This window comes from Triticum aestivum, chromosome 3B, assembly GCF_018294505.1.
Source record: "Triticum aestivum cultivar Chinese Spring chromosome 3B, IWGSC CS RefSeq v2.1, whole genome shotgun sequence".
Lineage (NCBI taxonomy): Eukaryota > Viridiplantae > Streptophyta > Magnoliopsida > Poales > Poaceae > Triticum > Triticum aestivum.
This window is the reverse complement of record NC_057801.1, coordinates 306,602,229-306,618,895: the sequence shown is the minus strand read 5'-3', so window position 1 is coordinate 306,618,895 and position 16,667 is coordinate 306,602,229. Positions and strand designations below refer to the sequence as shown.

Below are 16,667 nucleotides of genomic sequence, written 5' to 3'. Positions count from 1 at the left end.
CACCACAATCCGATCATTTTGTGTAGCTCCACTAAAATCGAGCGAACCATCCCTGTTTGCAAAGATATCCGGTCAGTGTGATTACAATAATAGTGGAACTAGATGATGAAACATAACACACATAAATACAAGCCGATCACCTCTACGATCTCTCTTTAGGACTAACTTCTTGTTGGAGAAGATTAGGCACGGAGTTGGATGAGGAGGATAGCAAAACCAATCTCCCTTTCCGCAGTCCCACAGAAATGTAAAAATGTTGCCCGTGTGACATTTTGGTGGAACTGCACAAAACACTCTTCAGAAAAGTGATTTTTGTAGTTCACCAAAAGGTCGCAATAGCAACAAGGTGAAAATGGATAGCCCTATTTGCAAATGGATGTCGAAAGGAAACAATTACTGCCCAATAACACGAGTTGAAGACACATACGCCGACAAAAAAGAAGCATGTTCCATGTAAAAAGGGAAAGATAGCACATGGTGGTATATCAAAAATGGTTTGAGGACGAGATTGCAAGATGGAACATACGCCGGCCGAGATACGATTTAAGCAAACAACTAAAGAAAATCCACATGCAGCAACGTGGGAAGATGGGCAGTGGAGCAAGGCTGGAGGAAGCTGTACCTGAGTGTCAGGACCCCGACTCAATACATCAATCTAGCATGTAACACCTCAGATCACTTTGCGGCCTCACACATGGTATCCCCACGGGTGTCGCCTTACCTTTGCCCGGGACCGTTTGCGCCTATTGGCACACGTATATGACAGTGTCGCTAGCATCCATATAATAAGGAGCCCGGGCTGACATGGCTAATCGTAAACACAAAGTGGCACAAACTTACAGGGACAGGCATCCATGGCCCAGCATCGAACATGTCGGTCATCAGCGAGTGAATCCAGGCTGTAGCACTGGGCTAGCAGGACTCCGGTGAACCGGGCTGTAGTGGGCTAACAGGACTCCGGTATTCATCGCGTGACATTTCCCCGAAGGGACAGACACAGGAACGAAGAAGGACACATGCCGGCCAGCCTAATCCGGAGCTGTAGCAAGCTACCATGGCTGAGTAGAAGCACTAGGAGACATTTCCCAGTAAGAGAGGCTACTAAGGATAAACAACTAGATAGTCAGATCCCACACATACCAAGCATTTCAATAACATACACACAATATGCTCGATATGTGCAAATACAACATGGCATCACAACATGACTCTACAACTCAAGTATTTTATTCAATAGGCTTCGAGGAGCGAGATATTACAAACATGGGTCTCACGACCCAACATTCAAAACATACAAGTCAAAGCACATGCGGAAGCTTAACATGTCTGAGTACAGACAACTACAAATGAAAAAGGTTGAGAAGCCTGACTAACTACCAGATCCTGCCGAGGGCACAAGATCGTAGCTGAGTTAACAAGCTAAACGTCGAAGTCCACACGGAACTACTAGTGAGACTAAAGTCTCTCTACAAAAACATAAAATAGGGAAACGTGAGTACAAATGTACCCAGCAAGACTTACATCAGAACTAACTACATATGCGTCATTATCAACAAAGGGGGTGGTGGAGTTTAACTGCAGCAAGCCAGCTTTGATTCGGTGGCTATCCTGAACTATGACTGCAAGTAACTCTTTTGAGGTGGCGCACACGAGTCCACATATTCACCATATCAATACACCACTATGGATCCGCTCCCGTCTCCCTACGAGAACGCCATCCATAGCACTCACGCTTATCTTGCGTATTTTAGAGTATCCACTTTCACTTGTCTATGACCTGTGCAGGCAACCCAGAAGTCCTTTACCGCGGACACGGCTATTCGAGTAGATCATATTAACCCTGTAGGGGTGTACTTCTTCACACACGCTCTCGCCACTTACCGCCATGTACACGTCATGTATCTCGGCAACCTTCAAGCGGAAGCCTGGCGAGGGAGTCGGCCACGACCTGACTAACCACACAAGTCTCTCGTCCAGGTTTATCGCCTATTCGGGTTCCATCCGCAAGGAGATCCGGCCGGGGTGTCGCTCACGGCCCTAAATGATGTGAGCAGGGTTCCCAAGCCCACCATCCGGGTGCCACTTGGTACACCGTGCCACTGTGCCTAGTCTGTCCCAAGCCCACCTGTACCGGGTGCCACTTGGTAGACTACTAACACTACCTACAAACACCAGAAACTAGTTGCAACTCCTGGACAGAGATCAAGTTGATTAATAAGTTGAGAGGGGCACTTAAGCATTCCAATGTGTGGTAGTAACTGTTCATGGATCATAAACACAGAACTCAGTTCCTGAGGACGGCTGCAATGAGACAACCCACCATGTACTCCTACATGGCCTCTCACCGCTACCTTTACCAAATCGTGTTCACACACTTAGCTCACACACAGTAGGACATGTTCACACACCTCCAATTCATCCCCGATGAATCTACTTACTGTGGCAATGACAGGTCATGTAGAGAATAAAGGGGTTCAGCTACCGCATCATGTAATAGTTGAATCGTTGTTGTCCTAATGCAGTAAAAGAGAGCAGGAGCGAGAGAGTGGGATTGTATCGGAATGAACAAGGGGGTTTTGCTTGCCTGGCACTTCTGAAGATAATATAGTTCTTCATCGGTGTCATCGAACTCATCGTCGGTACACGTCTACTGCGAGGGGACAAGCACCGACAACAAAGAAGAAACACAATCAATGCAATGCAACAATATGATGCATGAATGTGACATGGAAATATGCTGTGGTTTGTGCTAATGCAACTAAAACCAGATTAAATGAAGTTGGTTTGAATCCAAGATTCAAATTCAAACTCCACATGTGATTATTTAAATGTCATTTAATTGAATTGTCCTAAACAGTAGTCATAAGTTGTTCTAACATGCATGAAAATGGTACAGATGGATAGATTAGATTTTTCTGATAATTTTTCATATATAATTTATCTCATTTGGAGTTACGGTTGAATTTCTATGATTTTTACAAGTTTAAACATTTTCTGGAATTTTCAGAATTGAATTAAATCCAGAAAAGAGTTACTGCGTCACCACGACATCACCCTGACATCATCAGGTCAACAGGGTGGGTTCGGGTCAAAATTGACCAGTGGGGTCCACTGGTCAGTGACTGGGGCTGATTAGTGTCGCTGACATGTGGACCCAGTCAACGGCCACGTCATCTGGGTCAATTCTGACGCGTGGGGCCAGTCAACGTGTGATGTGGCCAGGTCAAACTAACCTGTGGGGCCTGTAGGGTTAGTTTAACCTAAACAGGAGCTAATCCAGGGTTAATTAGTTAGCGGGGCCCAGGTGTTAGTGGCTGTAGGGTGTTTAGCTAGCTGGGTTAGCTCCTAATGACGAAGCCACATCGGCTCACCGGAGTTTGGCCGGCGGCAACCATCCCGCGCGGCGGAGCTACTACTGGCCGGCGCTAGGGGCTGCGTTTAGGTGTGGGGAGACCCCCAGGAGGGAGCCTGTGCTCTTCCGCATCCAACGGAGCAGGAAGGAGCGGGCGGGGTGCGCTATACCCGCTGGAGTTGAGCTTGCGGCGGCGGCCGGAGCTCGGGCGAGCTCGAGGTCGGTGTTAGGGAGCACACCAGAAGGTGCGAAGGGGTGCTATGGCGTCCTGGCGGTGCACTGAGTATGGCTGCATGCTCGGTTGCAGCTCTAGGCAACGGTGGCTACGGCGGCGACATGGCCGGCGGCGAAGAGCTCTCGGCTCCGATGGGCATCGGTGTTAGAGGAAGAAAACGAGCAAGGGGAGAGGGGGAAACGATGGCGGAGCTCACAACGGTTGCAAAGGTGGCCTCGGCGTGCTCGAGGAAGCACCGGAGCGAGCGGGGCAGCGAGAGGGATCTCCGGCGGCCGGCGACGAACATGATGAAGATGGCGTCGATGTAGGGCCTCCGGCGAGGCGTGGCTAGACGGAGAGGATGAGGGAGGTGCAGCGATTCTCGTGGGCACGTTGGGGAGGCGAGGGGAGCATGGAGGCTGCGGCGTTACGGTGGCGCGGCTACGGCTGCGCTCGGGCGCGAGAGGGAGAGAGAGCAGAGGAGGGGAAAGAGGTCTGGAGAGAGTGAGAGAGGTCTAGGGGGGTGCGTGGCGTCGTCTAGAGTCGTCCAGGGCGTCGGCAGAAGCAGGAGGTGGCCGCGGGTGGCTGTGCGCGCCGCACGCAGCTGCTTCTCCTCCTGGCAGTGGAGGAAGACGACAGAGGGGTTGCGGTGGTGGGCTGGGCCAGATGGCTGGGCCGCCAGCTGGGCCGGCCAGGTGGGCTGCACGAGTGAGGCCAGGTACTAACTCTCTCTCTCTCTTTTATTTTCATTTTCTATTTTCTGTAATTGTGTTTGGCTTTAATAAAAATGCCACGGCATTTCCAAAAATCATGAAACTGCTCAATGTCACTGTTTGGAATATTTCCAACAGCAAACATTTCAGTTTGTGATTATTTGAGCATTTAAAATATTATTTAGCAATTAAATGCCCAAATACAAATACCATATGATTTAATTCAAAAATCTAGAATGGCCTAGAAAAATGTGCACCATTTTTGGGAGAGGTTCTAGACCAATCCAAAAATATTGAACTCTTCTGAAGAGCATTTTGGGTTCATTGAGAATATTTTTATTTGAACCTAGTTGATTTGATCTGGTGCTAGGGTTTGAGCAATCCCCATTTCAATTTAAATAAAATTTAAACATGATGCACACATGAAGGGCTAGTCTAGTGCATACCAGAACTAGGGATGTGACAACTCAACCCCACTAAACAAGAATCTCGTCCCGAGATTCAAGCGTAGGGTAAGATGGAAGGGGAACGCAACTAACACAATCTTCACGGTCCAGGTTGCACTTCATGAGAACATTGATTCGATCACCATCTTTGTCTCGATGTCTTCCTCTGAGAACTCCAACTAACATGACAAGAAGAGGAAAGGAAAACTCTAGAAGAATCGATCTTCTCGAAGACCGAACAACTTAGGATCAACTCATGGGATGAGACATAGCAGCATCTCTCGAGCTGAGACACGAAGCATACATCTAGAGGGATGGAGTGGAACAGATGACGAGGGTTCACTAGGTAGACAACAATTCCACACTTAAGAAGGTGGTAAACGATTGTCAATGTAGCGAGGAGTTGAGTTGCCATGATACCATAACGGGGCACCTTAGGGAAGGTGACTTATAGAAATATCCCCTTAAGTGGAAAAAAGAATTACCTTTGATTCAGAGATCATTGAAACTCTTTATACCAGCCTAAGGCAATTCTCGAGCGATCGTTTGGAGGGGTTCGGTAGAATGGCATACCCGAATTAGAATGGATGATGTGGATTACCTTGTTGAAAACAACACAAGGAATGATTTTAGTAACTGGGGAAAAGCTCGACAGTAGAGAGTGGGTCCACTGTTTGAAAAGTTATAGCTTAACCGAGGAAACTAGGAGCAATCCCAGTTAGTGCTGATGATAACACCTAGTGCTTGTGTGTGCTCTCAAGAACTTGAGCATCTCCAAATTCGTCAAGGTTTTACCAATATCCGTGTCAAGGATCCTGGCAACACAACGTACTACCATGATGGATACCGGTGGAAGATGCAGATGCAAAGGAAGATAACACCTTCTCAGATTTAACCTTGGCGGGGCCAAGGGGACAAAGTCTGGATGATCGACCGAGAGACATTTAGCACTCCGCTTCTAATGTTCTCCTTGATGTGCTAGCGTTACCCATTTACATGGGTTGGTATCTAGAACATCAAGTAAAAGGTTGGACTTCGGGAACACAAAAATCCATAAGGGACAACTAGGAAATAAATCCTACGAAATCCTTATGGGATGTGGCCAACTTCCTCAATCAAGATACTACAATAATAGGTCTTTCGGTTGGGTGTGTTGGCCACGACATCCACTTTACCGGGTTACAAGAGACCAATATTATAGTTCTTGGAAATGTTCCAACCATCATATCTGCCTGAGATTCAGGTCTAGTTGGTGTCAGGATATTCCAGACTCTTCAAGTCTAGAAAGAAAAGTGAAAGTTTGCAACACAAATCGACGAGATGACATTGCGAGATTCTCGGGAAATGAACTATGATAGCAAGCTCCAAAACATGAGCTGGTTCTGCTACACACATGTGAACACGCTTTCCCAGACAAGCATGACCACGTGCTAGTCTTATAGTAAAACACTACTGAGTTCAGGTTGGGAACCATCATCTAGGGTAATGAAGTCTTGTGCATGACCTAGGATTAGCACAACAACTCCTTTTTCTTGAACAAGTCAATCAGTGCCTTGGTGTGCTAGGGACACATATAGAATGGAGGTAGCTAATCTCACAATCCGATGTATACTTCGCACATGCATGACTGACTTGGGATGATTCCAAAGGAAGCAAAACAATCTTTCTTGGATCCACGACGGCAACTTACACCAAGTGCACATGAATTAGAGAAAGTCACTTCTTTCATCCGAACATATACCTCATCAATGGAACACAAAGGTAATGTTTACAAAAGTTTCCAACACTAGATGGAGGTTCAACATGATCATGGAGAAGATAAAATGTTGCTGATGGGCTCAACAACAAGTCATCGGGATGACCTTATAAATAGAATTCCATAATTATGTGAACAAGGACATAGCATTGGTCAGACCCAAAAGATGTAACGGTGTATGCTCGAGGGATAATCGCGAGTGAGACAACATTACGAACATCGCTAGTTCTGATTTGATTTGACGATAGCCCATACTCAAATCAAAGTTTTTATAAGATAATAGGTCCAACAACTGACCACACGGACCAATCGATGAAGATATCATCTTCCTTCAACTAACACACCAACACCAGGATATCCCTTTGAAACGAACTAGGTTAGGTAAGCTTTTATCTTCCAACTCTCCAAGTTGTCGTTTAGCTTAACCAACTAGCTCAAGGGTATCCAACACGGATTCTTGGAGAAAGGGTGGTTTACAAGAAACCAACTTGATCACGAGCTCAACATAGCAGTCAGGTGACAACCTGGTAATACTTCTAAGAAGATATACGGAAAATCACGAACCACCGATATGTCACTAAGCTCAAGAACAATCTTGCTTTTCAGGGCAAGACGATATGGTTAAATAAGCAAGGGATTGGATAATCCTAACTCTTTGATCAAGACTGCACCAGAAATAAGGCCTAGGTAGCACGATCAATCTTAGAATGATGATTCAAAAACCAACACGCTAAGAATGAAATTATTGTCCGTTAACTACCAAGCAACGGAGTTGCTAGGAGCATAGATTTCACACATCACGATTCACTTGTCGGTGTTCCGGTTACAATAACACGGAACCGAGGAATGAATAATGATGTCGAGAAGTATCACTGTATCAAGAGTTCATAGGATGGTGTGCAATTCCCATGAAAATCCTGACATAAAGAGGGTAATACTCCAGGGTAGAACATAATCAAAAGCTGGGTTGGCATTTTGATTTGCGGATTACAACTACTTTGACCCAATCCTGGAAATGGATGAGGTACTGGAGTTTATTTCTCCTAGTCATTCTGGAATAGAACGGCTTGACGGACCACAAGAATAGTAAGCATCGATGAGCGAACGCATACATACTCTTGACTATCAACTGATAGACAAGGACCGGAATACAACTACAGAGGGACAACTCAAAGGAACATATATCTTTCTGAGTTGTGGATACATAGGTTAGTATGTCGAACAAGTTCAACATATTTCTTCCGGATAACCCATGCTGAAGAGGAAGGACTGGCAGATTCACAACTATGATGGAGGGCTCATCAAGAGCACTCTGGTTGCGATCTTTTGGTTCAAAGAACTTCCGCCATAAGCAGTTCATGGTATTTGGAAGAAGGAAATATCACGGACCTCGAGGACTATCGTAAAGGTTACTAATAACCTAAAGGAACTAGCAAACACTAACAACATGAAGTAGGTAGAGTAAGTCTCGGGTTCAAGAGCCAAGGAATAGGATACCCACTACTAAGTGGCATCACGGGATGCTTTCGAGAATGATGGCCAGAATCATCACACTGGAAACACAAAACACGGCTATATTACTAGATGATCCCCTGAGACACCTAGGGTCATAATAATAATTCCAACATATATGTCGAGGCAATAGAATACCTCAACTCAACAATTAGTGTGATTAACCTGGCCTAAAGGAACATCGAAACCAGAGGGAAAGGATTTTGCAAATGCATCAGATTGTTTAGAAACCTGGGACGGCTCGGACAGCATAACGGCTGTAAATGCTCGAAAATATTTGAGACAAGCTACAAAAATGGTGGCATAACCACTCGATCATCGTAGTATCATGAATCTGAGGCTGGCTATGATTACATGGAAGTAGTAGGAACAGATTCGAAGCTTAGAACCAACAATCCTATAAGTCTACGGATTAGTAACACGTGATCCTTATAGAAAGATGAGAAAGCCTAGTTCCTTAACCCCGCAGGGAAGATAAGGTGACTCAGATCAGAAGGCATAAGGTAAAGGAGTAAAAAGAGCCTTACGTTCCATCCCACGATCAATTCCCTTATATAACTAAAGCATTTCTAGACACAACTTCGACCAGTTTGGCTTGGTAATCCTACAGGCAGTCAAGCTCTGATACCAAAGCTGTCAGGACCCTGACTCAATGCCACATTGATCTAGCATGTAACACCTCATATCACTTTGCGGCCTCACACACGGTATCCCCACGGGTGTCGCCTTACCTTTGCCCGGGACCGTTTGCGCCTATTGGCACACGTATATGATAGTGTCGCTAGCATCCATATGATAAGGAGCCTGGGCTGACATGGCTAGTCATAAACACAAAGTGGCACAAACTTACAGGGATAGGCATCCATGACCTAGCATCGAACATGTCAGTCATCAGCGAGTGAATCCAGGCTGTAGCACTGGGCTAGTAGGACTCCGGTGAACCGGGCTGTAGCGGGCTAACAGGACTCCGGTATTCATTGCGTGACATTTCCCCGAAGGGACAGACACAGGAACGAAGAAGGACACATGCCGGCCAGCCTAAGTGTTCCGGAGCAGTAGCAAGCTACCATGGCTCAGTGGAAGCAATAGGAGACATTTCCCAGTAAGAGAGGCTACTAAGGATAAACAACTAGATAGTCAGATCCCACACATACCAAGCATTTCAATAACATACACACAATATGCTCGATATGTGCAAATACAACATGGCATCACAACATGACTCTACAACTCAAGTATTTTATTCAATAGGCTCCGAGGAGCGAGATATTACAAACATGGGTCTCATGACCCAACATTCAAAACATACAAGTCAAGGCACATGCGGAAGCTTAACATGTCTGAGTACAGACAACTACAAATGAAAAAGACTGAGAAGCCTGACTAACTACCAGATCCTGCTGAGGGCACAAGATCGTAGCTGAGGTAACAAGCTAAACGTCGAAGTCCACGGGGAACTACTAGTGAGACTGAAGTCTCTCTGCAAAAACATAAAATAGGCAAACGTGAGTACAAATGTACCCATCAAGACTTACATCAGAACTAACTACATATGCGTCATTATCAACAAAGGGGGTGGTGGAGTTTAACTGCAGCAAGCCAGCTTTGACTCAGTGGCTATCCTGAACTACGACTGCAAGTAACTCTTTTGAGGTGGCGCACACGAGTCCACATATTCACCATATCAATACACCACTATGGATCCGCTCCCATCTCTCTATGAGAACGCCATCCATAGCACTCACGCTTATCTTGCGTATTTTAGAGTATTTCACTTGTCTATGAACTGTGCAGGTGATAAGCACATTTCATATACATCTTTTGGCACTCAAATATACGGTTCATTGAGATATATTCATTCATTTCGTGCTATAAATTGCATATTTGAATGAAAATCATATAAAGGGATCATTTACTTGTGGCTTGCTTCTTTTGCAGAAAAGTGCGCTAAGGCACTATAATCGTCAAGATTCTGTCTATGTGGCTATCGAGAAGAGTGAAGAAGAGAAGAGAAGGAAGAAGAGAAGAGAAGGAAGAAGAGACTTGTGTGAGATGAAGACAAGTAACCAGGGGACTAGATAAAGAAGTGGGAGGATCTTCTTGTGAAGAAAGAAGAGAAGAAAGAGGGCCAAATCACAAAGTGTAGACTAGAGGAGGGGAACAAAATCCCTAGGCGCTGGAGGGATCCGATCGTGCCTGGCATCTCCATCCCCTCTTTCCCCCGCCTCCTTCTTCCACCTCCGGCCGCCGCCGCGGCCAGGCCGGCGTGGCGGCGCACCACCCAGCACCTCCACCTACTCCACAACGCCGCATCATCTCCATCCGCGCTACCGCAACCCATCCATCCACCAGCGCCATCACATCCAGCCACCACAACCTCACGCGCCCTACCAGACTAGAGGTCGTGGTTGTCTGGTGCCCCGCGCAAGTCCTCACCTCTGCTTGTGCCCGACTGCTGCTGCTCATTCCCCTGCCTCTTCATCTCCTGTGCCCCCTGCTGCTCTTCCTTGCCGAAGCTCTTCTCTGAACCTCTCCTCCTCCCAACGTCCCCCTGCTGCTCCTTCCCCTTCACTTCCTGCTGCCGCTCCCCAACTTCTCTTGTTGCTCCTCCTCTCCTCCGTCTTGATGCTGCTCCTTCCCCCGTTGCTTCTTCTTCTTTATCTTCCCCTGTTGCTGCTTCTTCTCTCAATCTCGCTGCTGCTCTCTTCTCCCTAAAACTGCTACTGCTCCTTCTCCTCACGCCCCTGCTGCTGCTCCTCTTCTTAACCCCAGCCGCAGCTCTCTTCTTCTCTCTCAAGCTTGTTGCTGCTTCTCCCTTCTCCAACCTCCTGCTGCTGCCTCCTTCTCCTCTTGCCCTATTGCTTTTCCTCCCCCTCCAACCTGCTGCTACTTCTTCTCCCTCAATCTCCTGCTGCTGCCATCTCCCTCTCTCTAAATTTCTGTAGATTTGAGATCGAATGTAATATTCAGATTTGTCTAGTGCTATGATATGTTTAGTTTCAGACTCAAGCTTGTGTGGTTTTAAATTGTTGATCTGAAAACTGAATTGTGGCATATGACTCTCTGTTCTTATGTGTGGTAGTTAAACCCATCACTTGTGTTTTGTACTTCTTGAATAAAGGAGTTCATCGTGTAGTACCTGTGGTAGCTTTGTACCTGTGATATAAATATATATTTGTATGGTGATATATTTCTGTCCTTGACACATTATTGTTTCTTCCGTCTGTTACATTGTATGTTAGTTATATATGTTTGTGTGGTGATATCAAGTACCTGTGATGTATACATATGTGAGTGTGATTGTGATGTGAAATTTCTTTCCTTATTCCGTAATCTTACTTTTGCCCCTTTTACATACTTTCTAGTAATATATGTGTTCTTTTATTGTAGATTTCCTTTTGTAGTCTATGTATGCATGTGTTGATGTTTTATTATCTCTAGTAAAACAAAAATACCAAAAATATAGTGAAGATAATCTGAACCTCCCTTTGCTTCTTTTCATTTACTTTGTCTGTTGATTTTCTGGAACTGTCTTAGATAGCTTAGGTTTATTTTCCTTGTAATCGTCACTTAAATTGTCTAGCCTAGCTTTAGCCAAGCATCATCGCTGATCATTTAGTCCCTGTGAAGAACACGACATCCGTAGTTTGGGGCGTAAAAACCCCGCTATACTTTCAATTGATCATTTTGGCGCCGTTGCCGGGGACTAGCGTCGAGCGTTTGTGTGAGGCTTTAGACTAGGTTTTTCTTGTTTTTTCCTTTGTGCTATATATTTGTGATATATCTCTAGCCACTAACCCCTGTTTTAGTTAGTATCTTTTTGTTTTCTCTTCCTTTTTGCAGGTTGGATTATCCTCTCAGTTATGGCTTACTATTCAGATCATCAGGCTTATGCGAGCAACACTACAAACAGCACAGAAAGTGTTCAAGAACTGATAGGTAAGATTTCCCTTCGATTAGATGATTTAGCTCAGCAGCGAGAGGTAGTTTTTGAGGATAGGCCTAGCTCTTATGATCCTTATTCTAGAGGTCATCCTTATGTTGCTCCTACATGCCATATTTGTGGATTTCAGGGCCATTCACCCGCTGAATGTCGGCGTGGTTACTCTCACCCTCCCGATTGTTATGGCATGAGCTTCGCCCCACAGCCTAGCTCATACCAAAACAATTACACACATGGGTGGCCTGAAAACCAGAATATGTCATATAGGAGCAACAACCCTGAGATCTCACAGTTTGGTTCTAGTAATCATATGTAGGGATTTAGGTACAATGAGGAGAACCATAACTATGCTCCACAACAGATTTATTCACCTCCTACTCATATACCTCAATACCAGGAGATGTGTCCAATGGAGTTAAATGGTCCTCCATTTGGTCAACCAACAACTCCAGCACCTTTCGAGCAATCTCATGTGCAAGTGCGCACACAAGATGAATTTGATGATATAGAGAAGCTCACATTGCTTAGTCTCGAGTTCACTTCGAGTGCCGAGGATGATCCTATTAGGAAGGTTATACTAGATGAAATGAAGAAGATCAAGAGTGGAAAAGAGCTAGTGGAAGAAGTAAGGAAGATTGAGAAGAACATCAACGCTGGCAGCACTATTTCTTCACAACTTGAGTTGAGTGTGGCTGAGATATCCATGGATACATGTGAGGTTCCAACACCTTCACATTTCGTTGAGCAAGATAGCAAGTGCCTTGAGCAAGAGATACCTCAGATTGAAGAAGATGAACTAGAAGACAAGGAACAAGATGGTCAAGAGCTGCAATTCCCAAGTGATCAAGTTGAAGACTCATCATCTATTACTCCTGAAGAAGTACAAGAAGCTGCTGTAGATGAAGATGAAGAACATGAGATTCATTTGCCTATTGTCGTACCAGAGCGTGATGTGTCAGGTTTACTCAATCCTCTTGATGACATGATGCCTTGTGATTTCTTTGCTACCACCTTGCATTACATGATGCCATCTGTTAAAGTAGATTTGAAAAAGTATTTGCTTGGATATGATCATATATACCCTGTTAGTGGCATTACTCACATTAATGATGATCACATTTACTTTCCTCGTGCTAGACCTATGCTTAATGAAACATATCATTCTTATGCTAGTCTTGAGCTTAATGAAAAATATCATCCTCATGTTAGTGTTGACTTTGCTCATTTCTACCATTCTAAACATGTGCTTTATAGCTATGCTTATGTAATTGGGTACTCTATTGATGATTTAGAGGGCATCTACCCTATCACTTGTAGTTGTTGTTTGTGTGAGTCCTATTTCAGGTTTTTGCTTGTGCATGAATCAATACATGCTGACCAAGTTCGAGATGACATCCCATGGGATCCTGGTGGACCCAAAGCATGGCGATGAGGAGAAGCAATGGGGCACACACGATGAAGAGTGAAGCTGGAGCATCCATGAGGAAGCAAAGGAGAAGAGGAGCAGCTTAGAGATGATCGAGCGAGTGTTACACCATCAAAACCCGGTGAGCTGTTTCATGACCCCAATCTGAATACCATCATACATTATACATGCTGTAATCAACCGTTATTTGGGTTGCTTGAGTCATTTCTTAAATACCGTCCCATTGAATTTTACCGTCGACATAGGGCGATTGATGTGAATATGTGAACTGAGTGTTGAATGCCTTGTAAACTAGTGATCTATACAATGCTTGCCTTGCTGAAAGTAGTGGAAGTTATTAGTTTTGAGTGCTCAAATCCCGGGTACACTAGAAAACTTAATCATTTTCTGCTTTTACCTCGATACACCTAGATCACCACGTTTAGATGCTGAATTTGTGCCAAGTGTGTCCCCATTGAGAGCAATCACCTAACCACTATGGATTAGCATGCTATGTTCCCTGGATCGGTAGCATGTGAACCAGACATGGAGAAGTGATGATTCCTGTTTTTGTGCTTATGCGTTGTTCATTTAAGATAAGTAATAATGAATAAATAAGTCTGGTCTACCTACAGTAGCATGTCATGTTCCCTGGATCGGTGGCATGTGAAATCTGGTAGCTTGGACAGTAATAAATAAATAAAAATGTAATTGTCAAACTAGGTGTATACCATGTTCCTGGGATCGGTGGTATGTTCCTTTGGGGACACAATAAAAAAAACTAATAATTGGTCGAGCCAGGTGTATACCATGTTCTCGGGATCGGTGGTATGTTCCTATGGTGAGACTAATAATAATATAATCATTGCTTTATCTCTGTAAATAAGTGATTTGATCACAAGATTTAATTCCAGTTCATTTTGTTCTTGGGATCATGCTCTCTTTAGGAACCATTTGGCACAGTCATCATTTAAACTTGTTGATCCTCTTTTATCATTGCAAAAGTTTAAAATGGTCGAGTTTACTAGTGTCCTATTGATATGTAGCACTCCTAACCATTAATTTTCACTAGCTAAGTCCAAGGCATGCACTGTTTAGAGACCTACTTAACTTGGTATTCTCTAGTCAGCTCACTGTTCACATTCTTGCTCTTGTCATATGCCTTTGCTTGTTCACATTCTTGCTATTGATATAATCAAGCAAAGTTCTTGATCCATAGCACTCACGCTTATCTTGCGTATTTTAGAGTATCCACTTTCACTTGTCTATGAACTGTGCAGGCAATCCAGAAGTCCTTTACCATAGACACGGCTATTCGAATAGATCATATTAACCCTGTAGGGGTGTACTTCTTTACACACGCTCTCGCCACTTACCGCCATGTACACGTCATGTATCTCGGCAACCTTCAAGCGGAAGCCTGGCGAGGGAGTCGGCCACGACCTTACTAACCACACAAGTCTCTCGTCCAGGTTTATCGCCTATTCGGGTTCCATCCGCAAGGAGATCCGGCTGGGGTGTCGCTCACGGCCCCAAACGATGTGAGCAGGGTTCCCAAGCCCACAATCCGGGTGCCACTTGGTACACCGTGCCACTATGCCTAGTCTGTTCCAAGCCCACCTATACCGGGTGCCACTTGGTAGACTACTAACACTACCTACAAATACCAGAAACTAGTTGCAACTCCTGGACAGAGATCAAGTTGATTAATAAGTCGAGAGGGGCACTTAAGCATTCCAATGCGTGGTAGTAACTGTTCATGGATCACAAACACAGAACTCAGTTCCTGAGGACGGCTGCAATGAGACAACCCACCATGTACTCCTACATGGCCTCTCACCGCTACCTTTACCAAATCGTGTTCACACACTTAGCTCACACACAGTAGGACATGTTCACACACCTCCAATTCATCCCCGATGAATCAGACCTGACACAACTCCAAGCAATAGCAGGCATGACAGATAAGCATGAATGAGTAGGCACATCAGGGCTCAAACAACTCCTACTCATGCTAGTGCGTTTCATCTATTTACTGTGGCAATGACAGGTCATGCAGAGGATAAAGGGGTTCAGCTACCGCATCATGTAATAGTTGAATCGTTGTTGTCCTAATGCAGTAAAAGAGAGCAGGAGCGAGAGAGTGGGATTGTATCGGAATGAACAAGGGGGTTTTGCTTGCCTGGCACTTCTGAAGATAATAAAGTTCTTCATCGGTGTCATCAAACTCATCGTCGGTACACGTCTACTGAGAGGGGACAAGGACCGACAACAAAGAAGAAACACAATCAATGCAATGCAACAATATGATGCATGAATGTGACATGGCAATATGCTGTGGTTTGTGCTAATGCAACTAAAACCAGGTTAAATGAAGTTGGTTTGAATCCAAGATTCAAATTCAAACTCCACATGTGGTTATTTAAATGTCATTTAATTTAATTGTCCTAAACAATAGTCATAAGTTGTTCTAACATGCATGAAAATGGTACAGATGGATAGATTGGATTTTTCTGGTCATTTTTCATATATAATTTATCTCATTTGAAGTTATGGTTGAATTTCTATGATTTTTACAAGTTTTAAACATTTTCTGGAATTTTCAGAATTAAATTAAATCCAGAAAAGAGTTACTGCGTCAGCACGACATCACCCTGACGTCATCAGGTCAACAGGGCAGGTTCAGGTCAAACCTGACTAGTGGGGTCCACTGGTCAGTGACTGGGGCTGATTAGTGTCGCTGACATGTGGACCCAGTCAACGGCCACGTCATCTGGGTCAATTCTGACGCGTGGGGCCAGTCAACGTGTGACGTGGCCAGGTCAAACTGACCTGTGGGGCTCGTAGGGTTAGTTTAACCTAAACAGGAGCTAATCCAGGGTTAATTAGTTAGCGGGCCCAGGTATCAGTGGTTGTAGGGTGTTTAGCTGGCTGGGTTAGCTCCTAATGACGGAGCCACGTTGGCTCGCCGGAGTTTGGCCGGCGGCGACCATCCCGCGCGGCGGAGCTGCTACTAGCCGGCGCTAAGGGCTGCGTTTAGGTGCGGGGAGACCACCAGGAGGGAGCCCGTGCTCTTCCGCATCCAACGGAGTAGGAAGGAGCGGGCGGGGTGCGCTATACCCGCCGGAGTTGAGCTCGCGGCGGCGGCCGGAGCTCGGGCGAGCTCGGGGTCGGCATTAGGGATAACAGCAGAGGGTGCGAAGGGGTGCTATGGCATCTTGGCGGTGCACTCAGTACGACTGCGTGCTCGGTTGCAGCTCTAGGCAACGGGGGCTACGGCGGCGACATGGCCGGCGGTGAAGAGCTCTCGGCTCCGACGGGTATCG

At 45.3% G+C, this 16,667-nt stretch overlaps 1 protein-coding gene across 1 annotated transcript; it reads left to right on the top strand.

The window, feature by feature from the left end:
- Positions 1–10,128: 10,128 nt before the first annotated feature.
- Positions 10,129–14,108, top strand: LOC123069786 (uncharacterized). The gene is made up of 2 exons (XM_044492726.1): positions 10,129–11,932; positions 12,334–14,108. Exon 2 carries the CDS (start codon positions 12,337–12,339, stop codon positions 13,366–13,368), a length of 1,032 nt encoding a protein of 343 aa, XP_044348661.1. The 5' UTR covers positions 10,129–11,932; positions 12,334–12,336; the 3' UTR covers positions 13,369–14,108.
- The last annotated feature ends 2,559 nt before the right edge of the window (positions 14,109–16,667 follow it).

Bases quoted from the DNA above. Each gene is read 5' to 3' on its own strand.
- LOC123069786 (XM_044492726.1), top strand. From the start codon at position 12,337: ATGTGTCCAATGGAGTTAAATGGTCCTCCATTTGGTCAACCAACAACT.